Source organism: Periophthalmus magnuspinnatus, chromosome 7, assembly GCF_009829125.3.
Source record: "Periophthalmus magnuspinnatus isolate fPerMag1 chromosome 7, fPerMag1.2.pri, whole genome shotgun sequence".
Classification (NCBI taxonomy): Eukaryota; Metazoa; Chordata; class Actinopteri; order Gobiiformes; family Gobiidae; genus Periophthalmus; species Periophthalmus magnuspinnatus.
In genome coordinates this window covers 31,461,777-31,484,699 of record NC_047132.1, presented here as the reverse complement: position 1 = coordinate 31,484,699, position 22,923 = coordinate 31,461,777, and the positions used below count along the sequence as shown (strand labels likewise).

The 22,923-nt window shown below is 40.8% G+C and overlaps 1 protein-coding gene across 5 annotated transcripts in view; it reads right to left on the bottom strand.

Moving 5' to 3' along the window:
- LOC117373171 (IQ motif and SEC7 domain-containing protein 1) overlaps positions 1 to 22,923 on the bottom strand; it is a 247,212-nt gene that overhangs the window by 8,268 nt on the left and 216,021 nt on the right. For all 5 annotated transcript variants that reach the window (XM_055222994.1, XM_055222996.1, XM_055222995.1 and 2 more), the window contains 8 exons: positions 20,821 to 20,982; positions 19,279 to 19,401; positions 13,578 to 13,744; positions 11,821 to 11,960; positions 6,528 to 6,557; positions 3,828 to 3,953; positions 3,636 to 3,735; positions 1,317 to 1,478 (listed from right to left, as the gene is read on the bottom strand). In XM_055222994.1, the coding sequence (XP_055078969.1) occupies positions 1,317 to 1,478; positions 3,636 to 3,735; positions 3,828 to 3,953; positions 6,528 to 6,557; positions 11,821 to 11,960; positions 13,578 to 13,744; positions 19,279 to 19,401; positions 20,821 to 20,982 (1,010 nt within the window). The remainder of the gene's footprint in view (positions 1 to 1,316; positions 1,479 to 3,635; positions 3,736 to 3,827; positions 3,954 to 6,527; positions 6,558 to 11,820; positions 11,961 to 13,577; positions 13,745 to 19,278; positions 19,402 to 20,820; positions 20,983 to 22,923) is intronic.

Sequence of the window (22,923 nt, the reverse complement as noted above, 5' to 3'; positions counted from 1 at the left end):
TAACATTTGAGTACTTATTTGAATGTTACTAAAGTTTTTTTTAAGAAATATTAGTTTGTCATGAGTACAGTGTTTATTGTCATATAGGCATTTATATAAAATTATATATTTAACATTTGCCAATTAACAGATGAAACGGATACTAATCATCAGAAGTAAAGTTTTAGTAGTAATTTGTAATTCCAGAAAATAATTTTCTTTTGGTTCGTTTCACTTGTTCATAAAGTAAAACGTCAAACTCCAACGTACAAGAAAAACAACAGTATTCTACTTTCCTCCATTTTGTGTCGGACATTTTAAAAACATTTTATTTGACAACTACCAGTGCAATTACTACTACAACTACTACGACTACTACTATGACTACTACTGCTACAACTACTACGACTATTACTATGACTATTACTGCTACAACTACTACGACTACTACTATGACTACTACTGCTACAACTACTACGACTATTACTATGACTATTACTGCTACAACTACTACGACTACTACTATGACTACTACTGCTACTGCTACAACTACTACTCTTGCTACTGCTAATACCAACTACTGCGACTACTACTACTACCACTACTGCTACAACTACTACTACTGCTAATATTAAGTACTGCTACTATTACTAATAATACTACTGCTACGGCTACAATTACTACTACTACTACCACTACCGCTAATACTATTACTACTACTGATACTGCTACTACTACTCCTATTACTACGACTACTACTGCTACTGCTACTACCACAACTACAACTACTACTACAATTACAACTACTACTACTACCGCTAATACTATTACTACTACTGATACTGATACTACTACTTCTACTACCGCTACTGCTACTACTACTACTACTACCACAACTACAATTACTACTACTACTACCACTACCACTAACACTATTACTACTACTGATACTGCTACTACTACGACTACTACCGCTACTGCTACTACTACTACTACCACAACTACAATTACTACTACTACTACTACTACTACTGATACTGCTACTACTACTTCTACTACTACGACTACTACCGCTACTGCTACTACCACAACTACAACTACAATTCCTACTACTACTACCACTACCACTAACACTACTACTGATACTGCTACTTCTACTACTACAACTACTACCGCTACTGCTACTACTACCACAACTACAACTACAATTACTACTACTACTACTACCGCTAACACTATTACTACTACCGCTACTGCTACTACTACTGCTACTACCACAACTACAATTACTACTTCTACTACTACCCCGCCCAGAGTTAGCCAAAGCTCCAGCTCACACTCTATCCTGTACTTCTCCATCTCCTGGACCTCGGCGATGGATTCCCGCAGATCGTCGGTGAACTTCTTTCGGTCCTGGGGGTTTGGTGCGTTGAAGTTGATGAGGACTTTGGTGTCTGCTCCAGGTATCGCTGACGTGAGCCGGATCCCGTTTGGATAATCTAGAAAAAGAGACGAGAAGCACTTGACCTCAGGACCGTCCATCAAAACATGAGATGAACACGGCGTCTGGAGTTTGGGATGAAATAAACAACGTCTCAGCTCATTGGCTCAACTTCCCGTTTTAGATTTGTGGTGGAGCTAAATCAAACCTGCTCTCGTCTCGTGTAAACACTGTCAGCGAGTATGAAACGCAGCACAAAAGAAACAGAAAGAAACAGAAAGAAACGAGGTGTGGGATCTAGACGAGATAAAATGGCGTCTCATTAAAGTGCACATATTACACTCTTCTCTGATCTGTGTTTTAATGTCGTTTCCTCGTCACAAACAGACCCGGAGTTGTGTTTTTTTGTTTCATTCTCACATGTTCAACACACAAACAAACCTGCATATTTACGCGTATGAGTTTTTCTTCTCTCAAACTGAAAACGCTCTGTTCCACCATGTGATGTCATCATGTGGTAAACCAGGAAGTGCTCCGCTGTGTTTTTAAACTCCACACACCTTCATTTCTAGAATCATTTGGGTCATTTCACATCTGGAATTGACAATCTGAACTACTAAACTAAAGGTGAATGTAGATGTTAACTTGAAAACTACTACTTGAAAATGACATCACGAGGTGGAACAGAGCGTTTTGAGCTTTGAAGATGTGACGGACTAATATTTAAGTGTAACTCAAACATGTGAATGAAACAAAACACAACTCCAGGTCTGTTTTTGAGGAGGGAACAACATTATAACATGGATTAAAGATACAAGAGTCAGTTTTGTGTGATGTGTTTGTGTTTATTTTTTCTTTGAGTAAAGTTTTGGTTTAGTCTTGTTTCCACACCAGGACTAAACCAGGACTAAACCAGAACTAAACCAGAACTAAACCAGGATTAACCCAGAACTAAATCAGGACTAAACTAGAACTAAACCAGGACTAAACCAGGACTAAACCAGGACTAAACCAGGACTAAACCAGAACTAAACCAGGATTAACCCAGAACTAAATCAGGACTAAACTAGAACTAAACCAAGACTAAACCAGAACTAAACCAGGAATAAATTAGGACTAAACCAGGATTTAACAAGGACTAAACCAGGACTAAACCAGAACTAAACCAGGAATAAATTAGGACTAAACCAGGATTTAACAAGGACTAAACCAGGACTAAACCAGAACTAAACCAAGACTAAGCCAGGGCTAAACCAGGACTAAACCAGGACCAAACCAGAACTAAACCAGGACTAAACCAGAACTAAACCAGGACTAAACCAGGGCTAAACCAGGACTAAACCAGGACCAAACCAGAACTAAACCAGGACTAAACCAGAACTAAACCAGGACTAAACTAGAACTAAACCAAGACTAAACCAGGACTAAACCAGGACTAAACCAGAACTAAACCAGAACTAAACCAGGACTAAACCAGGATTAACTCAGAACTAAACCAGGACTAAACTAGAACTAAACCAAGACTAAACCAGGACTAAACCAGAACTAAACCAGAACTAAACCAGGACTAAACCAGGAATAAATTAGGACTAAACCAGGACTAAACCAGGACTAAACCAGGAATAAATTAGGACTAAACCAGGACTAAACCAGGACTAAACCAGAACTAAACCAAGACTAAACCAGGATTAACCCAGGACTAAACCAGGATTAAATCAGGACTAAACCAGGACTAAACCAGGACTAAACCAGAACTAAACCAGGACTAAACCAGGACTAAACCAGGACTAAACCATGACTAAACCAGGATTAAATCAGGACTAAACCAGGACTAAACCAGGACTAAACCAGAACTAAACCAGGACTAAACCAGGACTAAACCAGGACTAAACCATGACTAAACCAGAACTAAACCAAGACTAAACCAGGACTAAACCAGAACTAAACCAGAACTAATCCAGGACTAAACCAGGACTAAACCGGGACTAAACCAGGATTAAACCAGGAATAAATTAGGACTAAACCAGGACTAAACCAGGACTAAACCAGGACTAAACCAGGACTAAACCAGGACTAAACCAGGATTTAACAAGGACTAAACCAGGACTAAACCAGAACTAAACCAGGACTAAACCAGGACTAAACATTAGCTTGTACCAAACTGTGAACACAAATCGTCTGTCTCTTGGTTGGAGTCGCGTCTCGTTCGACTTACACTGGTTCTCAAACAGCATGACCTGCATCCCGTACAGAGAGAAGGACTGTCTGAAACTGTACGTCACCGAATTCTTCTTTTTCTGGAAGATTTTTGTCACCTAAAACACAAGACAAAAAAAAACCAACAGGAGCTGGTGAGTTAAAAGAGACGTAGAAGTTTAGAGACGATGAACGGGGGGAGGGGCCGTACCACTAAGAGGTCGTTGAAGAGGAAGATCTCCCGCTGATGTAAGCCCAGTTTCTGCAGTTTGTTGGGGTCTGGCACTTCAAACAAACGACAGTAACAGACCAGACGCCGATGAGGCAGAGACAGCACCTACGAGACAGAAGAACAGAGGGTTTATGAGGCGGGACGTCAACGGGGACGACAGAAAACACACGGGACGTTTATGAACAAGAGTGGGAAAGTGACAGAGCGGAGCGAAATGAAGTAAAAGTAAAATGTTAGGTATTTGTACTTTACTTGAGTACATTGTAAAGTGGATACGTTTTACTTTTACGTCACTGAATTTGAGAGCAGGATCTGTACTTTATAATCCACTACGTTATTTTTAACACAGAAACAAATAAAAACAGCTGGAAATAAACTGTTAAAAAAATTTCTAAAGTTTCTATTGAACAAAATTCTGCTAAAATTTTTATCAAAATCGTTACAACTGCAGCTTTGCAAGACTCAAAATCTGCACGAAATACTAGTTTTTACTCTTTAAGTACATTTTTAAACAGATACTTTTACTAAAACTAATACTTAAGTCATGTCATACTTTTACTTGAGTAAATGTCTCACTAGCAGCAGGTGAATATGGACCAGTGGATTCACTCTGCCACTGCATCCAACAGATCAGTGTGTGGATGCAAAACAACTTTCTCCAGCTAAACTCAGACAAGACTGAAGTTATCATCTTTGGCCCACAGAAACATAGAGAAAGTGTCAGCAGTCACCTCCAGTCTCTCTCTCTAAAACCTTCAAATCAGGCTAGAAATCTAGGGGTAATAATGGACTCAGACTTGAACTTTAACAGCCACATCAAATCAATAACATCTGCAGCTTTTTACCACCTAAAGAACATTGCAAAAATCAAAGGTAAAGTGTCAAAGCCAGACTTAGAGAGACTTATCCTGCATTTGTCTCCAGTAGGTTAGACTACTGTAACGTCCTGCTCACTGGCCTCTCCAAACGAGCCTTAACACAGCTGCAGTACATCCAGAACGCTGCTGCTCGGGTCCTGACTAGAACCAGGAAGTATGAGCACATAAGTCCTGTGCTCAGGTCTCTGCACTGGCTCCTGTGGCTCAAAGAATAGACTTTAAAGCAGCTCTGCTTGTGTATAAGTCTCTCCATGGCCTAAGTCCAAAGTATATCTCCGACATGTTAGTGCCATATGAACCATCTCGCAATTTGAGGACTTCAGGGACCGGCCTCCTGCTGGTGCCCAGAGTCAGGACTAAACATGGGGAATCAGCGTTTAAATTTTATGCAGCTAAAACTTGGAACAGTCTTCCTGAAGATGTGAGACAGACTCTACTTTGACAATGTTTAAATCCAGACTCAAAACAGTTCTGTTTAGCTGTGCATATGACTGACAGGTTTTTATTCTGCACTCTTCTCTTTTAATGTTGATTTTATGATGATTATTTGTGATTATTTATGTTTGATTTGTGTGATTTTAATGTCTTTCTTATTCTGTAAAGCACTTTGAATTACCTTGTGTACGAATTGTGCTATACAAATAAACTTGCCTTGCCTTGCCTATTTTTGTTTTATTTTTTATTTATTTTCTTGAGTCTATTTTTTCACTGGTATCTGTACTTCTGTTTATAAGTCCTACATATACGGTCAAGTTTTATTAAAACTACTACTACAAAATATTTTTTATATTTTATATTGAAATCCTCAAAGTATCCTCCCTTTATTTAACTTTTTTTCTTTACTACATAATTCCATATATCTCACTTCATATATTTGATGTGTTGTGTGTGTATATAAAATGTACACACACAAGTAGTAAAAAAAATAATAATAATAATAATAAAAAAAAAAAAAAAAAAAAAAAAAAAAAAACACTGAATGAGAGGGTGTGTCCAAACTTCTGACTGGAAGAATAAATATATAAATGTAAATAATAATATATATAAATATACACACACTGCTGCATATTAGCTGTAAAAAATATTTAAATATAATAAAATAATACAATATAATAACATAATAATAATCAGTAAAATAATATAACTGTTTTTTCAGAGCCTTTCCCCCGACTTTCTTTCATCAAATAAGCTCTAGTTTGTATGCTAACACTGTATGCTAACACTGTATGCTAACATTGTATGCTAACATTGTATGCTAACATTGTATGCTAACATTTCATATACAGTTGTGTGTTGTGTTTGAATACTGAATAGAACTTCACACTTGTTTAAAGATTAAAATTTATGTCGTGTATAAAGTAACCGTAAAAGTGTTCATTTTTATCTGGCGCACATCCATTCTGCCGTATCAGTTTGGCGCGGCGTCGCTACTGTACTATATCCTATTTATATAACCCAAACACAAGTTGAAACTGCGCGATAAACCTCTGCCAGCACATTTCCATTATTTCTATGAATCACAACACGGCATGATTCTGAGCGCGATCTGTTTCAGCGCTGATAGAAACACTACACTGCCTCCAGCATCCCACCATCACTCAATTTGTGCCTTTCGGTTTCCGCCAGAGGGATTTTTCTTCCCTGTTCACAGATGTGGCGCTTCGGGGGGGCAGAGTTCTCGTGCCTGGAGGTAATCCAACACTCAAACTACCTCCATGATGTTTGCTAAGAAGCACGATGGGGTTCTGAGGCGGGGCACAACAGAAACTATGATTTATAGATAGTACGGAACAGTACTTACACATCCAAGGCCATGATGGAGGGAGCCGATCTGGAAAAAGACAAAGTGAGGTTAGATACTTGTTTTAAATGGATCACTTGACATAATATAGACGGGTTTTTGTTTCCGGAAAAAGGTCGTACATCACGTAAAACTGACTCTTCTGAGGTTTAAACCATGTTCTAATCCTGTTACCTCCGCAAAAACAGACCTGGAGTTGTGTTTTGTTTCATTCTCACATGTTTGAGTCACACTTTATTATTAGTCTGTAACATCTCCAAAGCTCAAAATGCTCCGTTCCACCTTGTGATGTCATGAAGTGGTCGTTTTCTACTTTTGCAGCTGCGGACAAAACCTGTATCAGATCTAAAGAATTGTGTTTTACAATTAAATACTAGCATGAAACACTAAAACCTGTCTCTTAACATTGCGATGCACAGATTTATATAAGAATATGTCACGTTTAAAGTTGTGCACGTGCCCAAAAAGTACATAAATACATGCATGTGAATACTAGCAACATCGTAAAGGGTTTGTGAGAGAAACTATTAAACAAAATCGACTCTTATGAGCTCTAAATCATGTTATAATGTTGTTACGTCCTCAAAAACAGACCTGGAGTTGTGTTTTGTTTCATTCATTATTAGTCTGTAACATCTCCAAAGCTCAAAATGCTCTGGTCCACCTCGTGATGTCATCAAGTGGTAGTTTTCAAGCTGCCTTTAGCATTTAGTTCAGTAGAGATAAGTGGCAATTCCAGGTCTGAAATGATCCAAATGATCCTAGAAATGAAGGTGTGTGGAGTTTAAAAACACAGCGGAGCACTTCCTGTATCACCACATGATGACATCACAAGGTGGAACAGAGTGTTTTCAGTTTGAGAGAAGAACTCAGTCTTAATATGCAGGGTTTGTGTTTTAAAATCTACATTATAGTCTGTATAAAGAAGTGGACTAAGTGAGTGTGACATAATTCATAGCGTTCGGCTCCAGTCAAATGAAGCTCATCGATGCTAGCTGTTATAGCGGCTAATTTTGAGCCGAGTTTCATGTTTGGAATTCCGACCATGAGTATCATAGCAACCAAAGAGCCAATCGGGAGCGAGGCTGCTGGACCTCTGGCTTAACAGGGAGCGGGTCCTTAGCAACGCTGTCAATCAAACCTGTTGCTAACGCTAGCGGGAGCGACTTCAGGGAAAGAAGGCGCCTGATTTGTCTGTTATTAATGTTCATATTTTGATTTACAGACACAATAGTGAAATAAAAAACCCAGGATCATGTAGAGCGGGTTAATACGAACATTTAAAACCAAAATAACGAGTCTGGCAGCAGCAATAGAAAGTGAATTGGAGTCAGAGTCCAGGGAGCAGGAAGCGCGAACATGCTCACTTCCTATTTGGTGGCTAGCGGGTTAGCAACGTCCATTTATATAAACATTCTACGAAGATATAGCAAAAGAAAGTTAATTTCTGTTAACTGGACAAAGAGGATGTGTAATTTCTTCGTTGGACTCGTCAAAGTTAAAATTGAAGCTAAAAAAAATATCCTTGTACAAATGAGAAACAGATCCTCTTGAATCCTTTAGTTTTAGTATTTTAATTTCAGAAAAGGCCTTGAATTGGGGAAAGGAAAAAATGATGAGTTTTTGGTGTGTGTCTGAATCACAGTCTAGACTTCAGGTCCGGGCTTGATTCATCGCACTTTGGCAAACTCTTTTCTCTTCAAGTGCCTCGGTACAATTAAGTGCTTTTCCAAGAGCTATTTTCATATCGAGACTGATTTCTTTTCAATGTGTGCAATTATTACAAACTTACAAACCAAAACTTTAATAAAAATCCCGTTCGTCGTAGGTCAGGAGTCTACGCGACTTTGACACTTTGAAACGTCAGCACAAAATCACCACGTTTGAAGCTTTTTTAGACCTCAAACTTTGCACAAAATACTTTAACTTTTTATTTTTTATGTATTTATTCGGTCATTACATTCAAATCAAACATTATTCCACTTGTATAAGGTTGTACGTAACATCTCTATCATGACCGAAAGGGTTTAGGCTGAAGTAAAGAAAAAAAATACTTATAACACCTCATCCATTTTAATAATAACACACAAGAATTCAAAGAAACGCAGCATCAGTTCCACAAAATATGACAAAATATGTAACAAAAGAAAAAACTACAAACCACGACAGTTCACATGAATCATTCCTGAGTCGTCTAATTTTCAAAAAGTAATGTTTTTAAATGTTTCTATCATGTAGGAGCTTTTTAATTTACCATCGAGTTTGTTCCGCACAAAAACCCCTCGAACTCGAACTCAATGACGTTTTTTATCGGTTCTACTCTTAATTTTTTTGAATATACCTGTTTGTCTGAGATGATATTGATATTTACTCTTTAAGTACATTTTTAAACGTTAATGCTTTAATCTAAATAAAGAAAACAATAGCCAACAATAGCCAGTATGCTAATAGCCAGTATGCTAATAGCCAGTATGCTAATAGGTATGAGATCAATCATTAGGGGCCTGAATGATTACCCTAAGTATAACTCAGGCACAGTTCACAGTTAGCGTAGCTTATTAGACCGAGCTAACAAACAGAAAGTGTAAACAAAAAGGTGCGTTAGCTTCAGTGTCGCTAGCTCCGGGCTTCAGACAGATATGAGGCAGTGTCCAGCAGTGATCTGACCAGAACTGAAGAAGCAGCGAAACGTCTTCACTCCTACAACGATTTGTCCAGTTGACAGATTTTAATTTTTCTTTTACTTTTAATACTTTTACTTAAGTAGATTTTGCCATTTGAACTATAAGTCGCTCTGGAGTATAAGTCGCACCAGCCAAAAAACGCATAATAATGAGGAAAATAAATATATAAGTTGCATTTTTTTTAGGGGAATTGATTTTACAAAATCCGAGACCAAGAACAGACATTTTATCTTTAAATGAAGTTCTAATAATAATAATAAAATGTGTAACAACAGGCTGAATATCAGTACATCACGCTAACGTAACACATTTATATTTATTCAGCTCCATGAAGCACAGACAGAACTGAACACGTGTCTGGTTTGTTAATGTAAGATATTAACAGTTAATCAGATAAATAAAGAAGAAAAAACAACAAGTTTACTCTGGATCTCACTCCAAATCAATAAATCCACTGAATTCTTCATCCTCGGTGTCGCTTCTGAACAAATCCACCAACTCCAGAGGAAGATGAAGCGTCGCTCAGGAGAATATGATTTTATTTTAGGGGCGTTTTTGTTCAGTTTTTCTCAGATGTTTTTTTAAATAACCGTAATGTTGAAATGTTAAATGTTCAGTTCAGGAGGAGGAGATACTGGTACAAATCTAGAGCGCCCTCGTGTGGTATATTTTAATAATTTCACATATAAGTCGCACCTGAGTATAAGTCGCACCCACGGACAAACTATGAAAAAAGTGTAATTTATAGTCCAGATAATACGGTACTTTTACTTTTACTTGAGTATCATTTTGCCCCTGTATGTGTACTTTTACTTGCATCTGTCTTTGGTCTTACGTAACTGTAAAATAAAATAAAAACCACATTCACAGATGAGCCGTGTGTACAGATTCGTCTCCACTGGGATGATTCAGTAATGTGTTTTTAATGGGAGAAAACATCGTTGTATTGTTTATTATCAAAGTCCAATAAAAACAGCCACGAGCCTTGGGTCAAAGTGCGCGTTGTAACTCAATCAGCGGACCAGAGACTGTAACGTGTACAAGATGGCCGCCCATTTTTCATTAGACGGCAGGAAAACGTAGCAAGGGCTGTGGGCGTGAAGGTCTCCGGCACGAGCCAATTTTCACACAACACAACGCCCAAAGGTGCCAGCGCTTCACTTCTAACACTGTGCACTTTTTGGATGTGTTGTTGATCGCTGCGTCGTATTATATGGATCTGTTTATACCACGACTACCACGAGGATTAGATCAAAATTAGTTAAAAGTAAAACAACAAAAGAGCCAAAAGAGTAACGCCAGACTCGAGATTACAGGATTTTGTGGGTTTAAAATGGCGACACAACGTTCTATAGAGCTGTTAACTGCGCCATAGACTGTTTATATAAATGGACGTAGCTAACCCGCTAGCCGCCGCGTTCCAAACAGGAAGTGATCATGGGTTGTGCTTCCAGCTACATCGACTGTGGCTCCATTTCACTTTCTATTGAAAAACTGTGGCTCCTCTCTCTGTACCTGCTGCTGTCAGACTCGTCATTTTTGTCTTAAAATGTTCGTATTAACCCGCTCTACGTGATCCTGGGGTTTTTATTTCGAATCAAGATGTAAACATTAATAATAGACAAATCAGGTGCTTTTTTTTCCCCGAGGTCGCTCCCGTTAACATGAGCCACAGGTTTGATTGACAATGCTGCTAAGTGCCCCCTACCAGAGTGTTAAAAAATAAAATAAAAATAATAATATATAAAATAATAAAGATAATAAATAATAATAATAATATAAATATAAATAAATAATTATAAATAAAATAAAAAATTAGGTTTTATAATTCTCTAAAATTAAATTAGTTTAAAACAGCGACTAAAACAAACAAATATAATTAATTAGAAATGTATAAAAGAATAAAAATAATACATAAAAATATTAAAAATATAAATAAATAATTATAAATAAAATAAAAAAAATCCATATTAGGTTTTATAATTCTCTAAAATTAAATTAGTTTAAAACAGCGACTCAAACAAACAAATATAATTAATTAAAAATGTATAAAAGAATAAAAATAATACATAAAAATATAAAAAATATAAATAAAAAATTATAAATAAATAAATAAAATAAAAAATTCCATAATAGGTTTTACAAGTCTCTAAATTTAAATTAGCTTAAAACAGTGACTCAAATATATTACGGTCCATTGTTAAAAGGCTCTAAATTAACATGTAAAGTGAGCACCCACATTGAAGATCTTAGCCCCCCCTTAGCTCCCCCAAACAAAAATACCTGGCGCCGCCCCTGGTCTCGAGCCCCCCCCCCCTCCACCTGGAAGTACTGTCGGGTTTCAAATGAAATCACAACATTCGATTGGCCAAAAATATTTAACACAGACGGGGGGTTTCTGTGGAGTTCTTGGGTCTACAACATTTGTCAATTTACCTTTTGGATATTTCATGACAAAATGCAATAAAATCAATAGGGAAAACTGTCTCTTGCGCCCCCATCTGGGAGTACGACATCATTACATTCGACTCAAACCCAGCACTGGCTTAATCCCACTTAATCCCATTCTTAAATCTAAAATAAATCACCTTTTGTTGACCAGGACTCACCGGTTTCTTGCCCACGATGAGTTTCTCGACCTTCTGCACCTGGGACACGTGGTCCTCGTTGGTCTTGAGTTCTCTCTTCCGGATCCTTTCGTAAATCCCCACCAGCGTCTCTCGGGGGATGTCCTCTCCGTCGTCCACGCCTAAAATACAGAAACAGGTGAGAAGGTGATTAGTCTATTTGTTTAAAGCTCGATATAACTTTATTTTCATGCGATTGTCTTGTGTTTTTTATGTTTTTAACTTGTGTTTTAAGGAAGAACCAAGGCAAATATTTTCTTATTCTTATACGGGCGACAGTAGCTCAGTTTGTAGCGTGTTGTTATCGAGAAGGTTGGCAGTTCGAGTCCCGTTCTCGGCATAAATATCATTGGTCGAGCGAGATTCGAACCACCAACCTTCGCATCCATGGTCAAACACTCCACCAACTGAGCTGAGTGGATATAAAAAAGTGACTATTTACCATTTCCCATTCTGTAAAACACTTTGAATAACTTTGTGTAAGACTGGGCTCTATAAATAAACTTTTCTTGCCAAATAGCTGAAAAAAATGATAACTTTTCACTCGCACCTCATTAACATTTCTCTGATTAGGAGATTGTTCAAAAGCAAATGTTCAAAGATGATGTAAAACAGTGAACAAACTACCTGAAAAACATTTGAACTTTAATCACAGATAGATCATCTACAACCCACTGACTTTATGAAACGAGATAAAATTCAGTCGTATGAAAGTGCAGCTCTTCCTGTTTTTAACATCTGTTGCCTTTGTAGATACTTTAATTTGTTGTGTTTTTTTTTATTTCTTCATCAGTAGACCTGCCATACTAATCACAATTCAGAATTATCGCTCAATACATGAGATGGAACTGTTATTTTTGAGGTTCAGTATTTATCGTGGGTACATTTCCTCTGTATTAGTGGAGAACTTTTTGTTATTTTTCTGGTAAACGGTCATATTTGAGCTGTTGAGGGTTGAGGGTTCAATAAATACCTTCTATGTCTACGTTTTAATATTATCGTTTGTCTTTTTTTAGTTCAGTTTAAGGGACCGTAGACCATTGTCCATCAGTCTCCTCCGTGCCGTGTCTCCTGTCCAGTACAGAATGTGTTCAGACAAATTTACATAAACGTTGGATCGCGGTGTGACTCTGAAGTGCTGTACGTTTGCGATTTGTTTTCTCCCCGACAAAACCCACAATGTCGATGAAACGTTCTGCACCGACAAAGACGCCTACGAAGGTTTGAACTTTGAGAGAGTTTAAACGAGAGAGAAATGTGAGAAAATGTTAACGCCTGTGTGAGAAAAGTGTATAAAGTGTGTGGTGAGGGGTTTTACAGGAAAAAACATAGAGAATAATGTAAAAAATAAAGCTGATACTTCGCGGATTTTGTTTATTGCGGGTTATTTTTAGAACGTGACCCTGCGATAAACGAGGGACCACTGTATAGGGGCCGATTTGGAGCAGAGTTTGATTCGACAGCAAGTATCATAGCAACCAAAGACCCAATCAAGAGTGAGGCTGTTGAAGGTAACGCCCCTTCCCGCCTGCAACACTGGTTTAGCAGGTGAGCGAGTGCTTGGCAACGCTGTCAATCAAAACCTGTTGCTAACGCTAGCGAGAAGGCGCCTGATTTGTCTGTTATTAACGTTTATATCTTGATTTACGGGCACGATAGTGAAATAAAAACTCCAGGATCACGTAGAGCGGGTTAATACGAACATTTTAAGACGCGCTGATGCTGTGTTGAGTTTGTACCTCTCAGATTCTTGATGAAGTCCTCCAGCTTCATCTTCCTCTCTGGTTTGACGTTGGGGCTGTACATGTCGGTGTTGAGGAGGATGATGGCGAAGGCGAGGATGAAGATGGTGTCGGGGTTTCTGAACTGCCGCACCACAGTCGGGTTACAGATGCAGTACCGCTGACTGGAACAAAAGAGCGAAGTGCGGGGGTTAGAATAAAGACGAGGCAAGTGTATTAGGTAATTCAAAGTGCTTTACAGAATAAGAATAAGAAACACATTAAAAATCGCACAAATCAAAACACAAATAATCATCATAAAATTAACAGTAAAGGAGAAAAGCGCAGAATAAAAACTTTTTCAGTCGTACGCACAGATAAACAGAACCATTTTGATCTGGATTTAAACAAAAAGTACATTTACACAGTGTTGGGAAGTAACCAGTGGTGGATGAAGTACTCAATTTTGTTACTGAAGTACAGATACAGAGGTAAAAGTATAACATGAAAAAATCTACTTAAGTATTAAAGTACAGGTAAAATGTACTTTAAGAGTGAAAAGTAAAAGGATTTCACACAAGGGTTGTTCATTTGTTAAAGTGTAAATGTAGAGATACTGATTAAAAATGACACATATTTTGTTCAAAAGTAACAACATGAATCGATTTCTTCATTTTTCTTATGAATTTTGTGTTTTCATTTTTGTTTTTGCTCAAAGCTGAAACTCTTGAACTTAAACTTTAGTCGGGATGTTTCCACGAACATGGTCAAAATAACCCGTCAAATCATATGAAAAGTACTTTTTACTTTTCAGTTCTGCTCCAAACTGTAGTGGAGTAGAAAGTACAGATACTGCGCTCAAATGTACTGAAGTAAAAGTAAAAAGTATCCACTGTAAAATGTACTTAAGCAAAGTACAAAAACCTAAAAATTCTACTTAAATACAGTATTTTACTACTTGTGCTTCATTACTTTCCACCACTAGATGTAACTGAATATATTTACTGAACATATGTATTCAGATTACTAATTGTGATGAACTATTCTGGTAGAGTTACTTTTTCATTTGGTGGTATTCAGAGTACAGTTACCGTATTTTCTGGAGTATAAGTCACACTGCAGTATGTCTCACCAGCCAAAAAACCATATATTTCACAAACAGAATAAGTCACACCCATGGCCAAACTATGAAAAATACGCAACTTATAGAATCTAAGAAATAAATCAAAGAATCACTAAAATCAAAGAAATAAATTGCAGTACTTGATCCCACAGTTTAGGTTCAAACTGCAGAGTATTAGTGAAAAAATATAAATATGTTCTTGTGGTGAAGCAGCTGAGAGGAAACGGAACAAACATGAAACAAACATAAAGCTGTTTTTAATACTGCGTCTTTACTCTATCATTTAAATGCATCTCAACGTAAAAGTATTCACAGTATCCAGAGTGCAGTACTCTGATTGGACCATGTACCAGAAAAGTATTCAACTTTCTGTAACTAAAGACATTTTCAAAGTATTTGCCCATCACTGCTGATATATCTGAGCGTGGAAAGCAGAAGAGAGGCAGCTTCTCTCACCGCACCGATGATGAAGTAACAATGTTAAGTAACAGTTCTGCAACACACAGGCCTGACGGGATTTAGACACAAAAACACACAACGTTATGTCATGCAAACGGTTACGACACAATTCAGAATATTCAGGTGTTTTTTTCACTTGCCTCTGTGTACGAGACTCTGAAGTGTGACTCTGAAGTGCTGTACGTTTGCGATTTGTTTTCTCCCCGACAAAACCCACAATGTCGATGAAACGTTCAACAAAACGACAAAGACGCCTACGAAGGTTTGAACTTTGAGAGTGTTTAAACGAGAGAGAAATGTGAGAAAATGTTAACGCCTGTGTGAGAAAAGTGTATAAAGTGTGTGGTGAGGGGTTTTACACATTTCTCCAGATCAACAGTTTGTTTCATTACAAAAACTGGTGCTTATTTTCATATTTTTATGCATTTTTAGGCTTATATGAAAACATTTAAGCTGTACATGGCTCAAGAATTAACATCTATGACACATTACGGTCACTAGGGGGCGACGGTGGCTCAGTCGGTAGAGCATTTGTCCACTGATTTGAGGTTTGTTGGCGGTTTGAATCCCGCTCTCGACATAAACATCATTGGTGAAGCGGTTAGATCCATTAGCTTACAGGTTAGCGGCGCAATTTTAGCTCCGTCAGATGAATGCTGTTGTTGTGTCCTTGGGCAAGACGCTTAACTAACGTATTTCATTGTCGTTTTTTAGCTACGAAGATTAACTTGGGAATGTTTTTTTTATATTTTTTTATGTTTGTTTATTCCTCCCGTGGACCCACCACCTGCGGGAGGAGCCATGAGGGGCGGGTGCGGAGGGATCCGGGTAGCAGTCGAAGGCGGGGACCTCGACGACCGGATCTCCGGACATGGAGACTAGCTCTGGGGACATGGAATGTCACCTCGCTGGGGGGGAAGGAGCCTGAGCTTGTGCGGGAGGTTGAGCGTTACCGGCTAGATATAGTCGGCCTCACCTCCACGCACAGCTTGGGCTCTGGAACCCAACTTCTTGAGAGGGGTTGGACTCTCCATTTCTCTGGCGTTGCCCGCGGGGAGCGGCGGCGAGCTGGTGTGGGCTTGCTCATTGCCCCACAGCTCAGCCGCTGCGTGTAGGGGTTCACTCCGGTGAACGAGAGGGTCGCGTCCCTGCGCCTTCGGGTCGGGGACAGGTCTCTCACTGTTGTGTCGGCCTACGGGCCAAACAGCAGTGCAGAGTACCCGGCCTTCTTGGAGTCCCTGGGAGGGGTACTAGACAGTGCACCAACCGGGGACTCCGTTGTTCTCCTGGGGGACTTCAACGCCCATGTGGGTAACGACAGTGACACTTGGAGGGGCGTGATTGGGAGGAACGGCCTCCCCGATCTGAACCCGAGCGGTGTTTTGTTATTGGACTTCTGTGCTAGTCACAGCTTGTCCATAACAAACACCATGTTCGAGCACAAGGGTGTCCATCGGTGCACATGGCACCAGGACACTCTAGGTCGGAGGTCGATGATCGACTTTGTTGTCGTGTCATCTGACCTCCGACCGCGTGTCTTGGACACTCGGGTGAAGAGAGGGGCTGAGCTGTCAACTGATCACCACCTGGTGGTGAGTTGGATTCGCTGGCGGAGGAGGAAGCCAGACAGACCTGGCAGGCCCAAGCGTATTGTGAGGGTCTGCTGGGAACGTCTGGTGGAGCCCTCTGTCAGGGGGGTCTTCAACTCCCACCTCCGGGAGAGCTTCTCCCTGATCCCGGGGGAGGTTGGAGACATGGACTCCGAGTGGGCCATGTTCTCCACCTCTATTGTTGATGCGGCTGCTCGTAGCTGTGGTCGTAAGGTCTGTGGTGCTTGTCGCGGCGGCAATCCCCGAACCCGGTGGTGGACACCGGAAGTAAGGGATGCCGTCAAGCTGAAGAAGGAGTCCTATCGAGCCTTGTTGGCTCGTGGGACTCCTGAGGCAGCTGATGAGTACCGGCAGGCCAAGCGTGCCGCGGCTCGGGCAGTCGCAGAGGCAAAAACTCGGGGTTGGGAGGAGTTCGGGGAGGCCATGGAGGAGGACTATCGGACGGCCTCAAAGAGATTCTGGCAAACCGTCCGACGCCTCAGGAGGGGAAAGCAGTGCTTCACCAACACTGTTTACAGTGCGGGTGGAGAGCTGCTGACCTCGACTGGGGATGTTGTCGGGCGGTGGAAGGAATACTTTGAGGATCTCCTCAATCCCACTGTCACGTCTTCCGAGGAGGAAGCAGAAACTGGGGACCCAGAGGCGGACTCGTCCATCACCCTGGCTGAAGTCACTGAGGTGGTTGGCAAGCTCCTCGGTGGCAAGGCTCCGGGGGTGGATGAGATCCGTCCTGAGTACCTCAAGTCTCTGGATGTTGTGGGACTGTCTTGGCTGACACGTCTCTGCAACATCGCGTGGCGGTCGGGGACAGTACCTGTGGAATGGCAGACCGGGGTGGTGGTCCCTCTGTATAAAAAGGGGGACCGGAGGGTGTGTTCCAATTACAGGGGAATCACACTCCTCAGCCTTCCCGGTAAGGTCTATTCCAGGGTGCTGGAGAGGAGAATCCGACCGATAGTCGAACCTCGGATTCAGGAGGAGCAGTGTGGTTTTCGTCCTGGTCGTGGAACACTGGACCAGCTCTACACTCTCCATCGGGTCCTCGAGGGCTCATGGGAGTATGCCCAACCAGTCCACATGTGTTTTGTGGATCTGGAGAAGGCATTCGACCGTGTCCCTCGTGGTGTCCTTTGGGGGGTGCTCTGGGAGTATGGGGTCCGGGGCTCTTTGCTAAGGGCTGTCCGGTCCCTGTATGACCGGAGCAGGAGCTGTGTTCGCATTGCCGGCAGTAAGTCAGACCTGTTCCCAGTGCATGTTGGACTCCGCCAGGGCTGCCCTTTGTCACCGGTTCTGTTCATTATATTTATGGACAGAATTTCTAGGCGCAGCCAGGGGCCGGAGGGGGCCTGGTTTGGGAACCACAGGATTTCATCTCTGCTGTTTGCAGATGATGTTGTCCTGATGGCTTCTTCGAGCCAGGACCTGCAGCAGGCACTGGGGCGGTTTGCAGCCGAGTGTGAAGCGGCTGGGATGAGAATCAGCTCCTCCAAATCCGAGGCCATGGTTCTCGACCGGAAAAAGGTGGTTTGCTCTCTCCGGGTGGGTGGTGAGTCTCTGCCCCAAGTGGAGGAGTTCAAGTATCTCGGGGTCTTGTTCACGAGTGAGGGAAGGATGGAGCGTGAGATTGACAGGCGGATCGGTGCAGCGTCTGCAGTGATGCGGTCGCTGTATCGGTCCGTTGTGGTAAAGAAGGAGCTGAGCCGGAAGGCGAAGCTCTCGATTTACCGGTCAATCTACGTTCCTACCCTCACCTATGGTCATGAGCTTTGGGTAATGACCGAAAGGACAAGATCGCGGATACAAGCGGCTGAAATGGGTTTCCTCCGCAGAGTGGCCGGGCGCACCCTTAGGGATAGGGTGAGGAGCTCGGTCACACGGGAGGAGCTCGGAGTAGAGCCGCTGCTCCTACACGTTGAGAGGAACCAGCTGAGGTGGCTCGGGCATCTGCTCAGGATGCCTCCTGGACGCCTCCCTAGGGAGGTGTTCTGGGCACGTCCCACCGGGAGGAGGCCCCGGGGAAGACCCAGGACACGCTGGAGGGACTATGTCTCTCGGCTGGCCTGGGAACGCCTTGGGGTCCCACCGGAGGAGCTGGAGGACGTGTCCGGGGTGAGGGAAGTCTGGGAGTCCCTGCTTAGACTGCTGCCCCCGCGACCCGGCCCCGGATAAGCGGAAGAAAATGGATGGATGGATGGATGTTTTTTTATCATCCTGCAGTAGGATTAGGGTTAGACTTATACTCAGATGTGATTTAAATGTGAAATACATGTTTTTTTCTTCATTATTATGGCAAAGTAAGTTTATTTGCATTGCACAAATCGTACACAAGGTATTTCAAAGTGTTTTACGGAATAAAAAAGACAGTAAAATCACAAATTATGCGTTTTTTGGCTGGTGCGACTTATACTCCAGTGCGACTTATACTCCAGAAAAATACGGTACGTTTAATATTATCATTTCGTGGTATTTTTAACAGGCTTATATATATATTTGAACTGTATTTATATGAATGCGTTTCTAATCAGACCTGAAGGCTTCGATGAGCCGCTCCACCTTTTGCGCTTCTCCCTGGACTCGGATGTGGTTCTGGAACTTTCTGAGGGCCTCGTCCAGCTCCATGCCCTGGAAATCCATCTCATCCACCACACAACTGCAACACACAAGCACCACCGGGTAGAACAGAGTCGGCGTGTGCAAAATAAAGCAATATACTGTTGTTACCACGATATAAAACCTCACCAGAATCAACTAAAACATCAAAATCTCACTACAGAGCTGTACTTTTTCCTTAAAGACCAGTGTTTTTCAACCAGTGGTACAGATTTCAGATTTTAAAAAAGGTAGTACTTAATGATATTTGAATGTAAATATTCTTTGTCCTACATTATACAGGCTTAAAAATGTTTCTGTAGGATGATTTTAGTGTAAATTGTATTAAAACAAGAACATATAACAGGCAATGTGCTGGTAAACAGATTTATAATACTACAGAAACATTACTACCGTACTCTGAATGTGAGACAACGCTTAGGGCAGCGGTCTCCAACCTTTTTCCTCCAGTGAGTTACCTTTACAAAACGACACTGCCAGAGAGAGCTACTAATTTTAGCAGAGGAAAGCAAGAAATTGAGTGAATATTAGTGCCATGGCAAGCCTTAAATGGATAATGATTTATGTTTTATAGGCATCTAACTGTACCCCTTCTATTAGTCCACAAAATTATACATTCACCGTGGTAATTAATCAATTTTTGTTATTCAGTACAATAAATATGATTCAGAAACCCTTTGGCGAGCGACTTGGAAGGGACTGGAGAGCTGCTGGTAGCTCCAAAGATACAGGTTGTAGAGCCCTGGTTTGGGGGATACAGGAGACAGAACCACTGCCATAGACCCAATGCTACGTTAAGGGATCAAAATAATCACTTCACTTAGTTCTTAGTGGCTCCGTAGTGTTGATTTTAACACAGTTTGGAATTAAAAATAGGTACATATATTTTAGTTTAGTTATTTAAAGGTTCTATATTACCCAAAATTGACTCTGTGAGCTTTACGTAATGTTATAATGTTGTTCCCTCGTCAAAAACACACTTGGAGTTGTGTTTTGCTTGATTGTTATGTTTAAATAACCCTTTATTATTAGTCTGTCTACATCTCCAAAGCTCAAAATGCTCTGTTCCACCTTGTGATGTCATGAAGTGGTAGTTTTAACAGCTTCTCTTACCTTTAGTTCAGTAAAGATTGTCAATTCCAGGGCTGAAATTATCCAATTTATTCTAGTGAAGGTATATAGACTTAAAAAACGCAGCAGAGCATTTCCTGTATTACCGCATGATGACATCACAAGGTGGAACAGAGTGGGTTTTTTTTTCTGTTTGAGAAAATAACTCAGTCTAAATCTGCAGAGTTTATGTGTTAAAACGTGTGAATGAAACAAAAAAACACAAATCTAGGTCTGTTTGTGACGAGGAAACGACATTATAACAGATCAGGAAACACGTGATATGTGTCGTTTAAGATAAATCAGATCATATTCACTCATAACAGTAGTAGTAACCATGGTAACTCACTCGAGGACGTCTCTGTTGAACTGTTTCTGCCGGTTGCCGAGAAACTCTCCGATCATCTGTCGGCTCAGGCCTTTCCTCTGCAGCAGGAAGTGAGCCACGCCCACAGGTGTGTCCGGGATGAAGCCCCGCTCCGTCAGGTACTGGATGCCCTTCTCTGGCTTCCTGAAACGCCACAGAACCACATGCACAATAAGTCTGGGTCAGGAAAATACATAAAATACAAACAGATGGTGACAGTGATTAGGCCAGTCATGGGTGTTGGAGAGGTTCCTGTTATACGTAACATTTTGAGGACTTTTCGCCACTGAAAACATAAGATATTTTGTTTTAAATGGTTAACTGCCATGGCAACGGTCCAGAATTTTCATGATTCTGAACCATAGACTGTGTAAGGAAGTGGACTAACTGAGTGTGACGTCACCCACAGCGTTTAGCTCCAGTCAAATGAAGCTCATCGAGGCTAGCAGTTATAGCGCCAAATTTGGAGCAAAGTTCTGACCACAAGTATCATAGCAACCAAAGAGCCAATCCAGAGCGAGGTTGTTGAAATTAACACCCTTTCCTGCCCGCATTGCTGGTTTAGTAGGGAGCGGGCCCTTAGCAACGCTGTCACTCAAACCTGTTGCTAACGCTAGCGGGAGTGACCTCAGGGAAAGAGGGCGCCTGATTTGTCTGTTATTAATGTTCAGATTTTGATTTACCGACACAATAGCGAAACAAAAAAAACACAGGATCACGTAGAGCGGGTTAATACGAACATTTAAGACCAAAATGACGAGTCTGACATTTTCTCAATGTTAAATTAATTGGAGCCAGAGTCGATGCAGTTGGAAGCGCGCCCACGATCAATTCCTATTTAGAACACGGCGGTTAGCAGGTTAGCTACGCCCATTTATATATACAGTCTATGTTCTGAACCTCATGGATAGCGCTCAGGATTGCGTCTCTACACCTTAAACAATTTTGACTTAGCCTAATGTTAAACCAATGTAAATTTTAAGATGCTAAATGCTAAACTTGACACTATAGTGATGGATGTAGTTACAATCTGAGCCCCAGCAGCTTATGATATCACATTGTTTTGGTTAATAAATGGAGGTTTTACACTGTGGCCACGATAAAAAGTTGGATTTTAATGACGGCGTAGGATGTTCCCCTTTGTATATGTTCTAATCTAACCAAAAGTCAAACATGGACACTGCGTCTCTGAGAAAAATGAACTGAACAGAAATGAACTTAGCTGTATGTTTGTCTATACCACGAAGGGTCTAAGAGCGAGTACTGTCCTGGGATAGTCTTTGTGCATGTTTGTTTGTATATGGCTATTCCTGTAAGCCTTTTGAGAGGTCTGATGTTGTGCTAAAAGGCTACGTAAATAAACCGCACTCAAAATAATGAAAAACATGAGTTAGCCACAAATTAAGTTACGTTCCCTTTGAATTAAATTACCCATACTGTGCAGCGTTAGACATGAACATGAACTTAAAGGCCCTATATTACGCCAAACTGACTCTTGTGAGGTTAAAGTCATGTTATAATGTCGTTACCGCCTCAAAAACAGACCTGGAGTTGTGTCACACATGTTTGAGTAACTCTTTATTATTAGTCTGTAACATCTTCAAAGCTCAAAACGCTCTGTTCCACGTTGTGATGTCACTAAGTGGTAGTTTTCACGTTAACAGCTGCTTTTTACCTTTAGTTCAGCAGAGATTAGCAATTCCAGGACTGAATTTATCCAAATGACTTCAGATTCAAGGTGTGTGGAGTTTAAAAACACAGTGGAGCACTTCCTGTGTCACCACATGATGACATCACAAGGTGGAACAGACTGTTTTCTGTGTGAGAACGCAGCGTAAATATGCACAAGTGAAACAAAACACAACTCCAGGTCTGTTTGTGATGAGGAAACACCAATATAAACGAGTAATATGGGCCAATTTCAAGTTAGAAACAACATTAGTTACAATTAAACTAGGAGTTATTAAAAGTACATAGTATATCGTCATTATATAAGAATGTATTGGACAATCCTATCAATCAAATCAATTTCTATTTTTTACTGGAAAACATGTTAGTCTAGTTTGAAAATACAGTTCTATATAA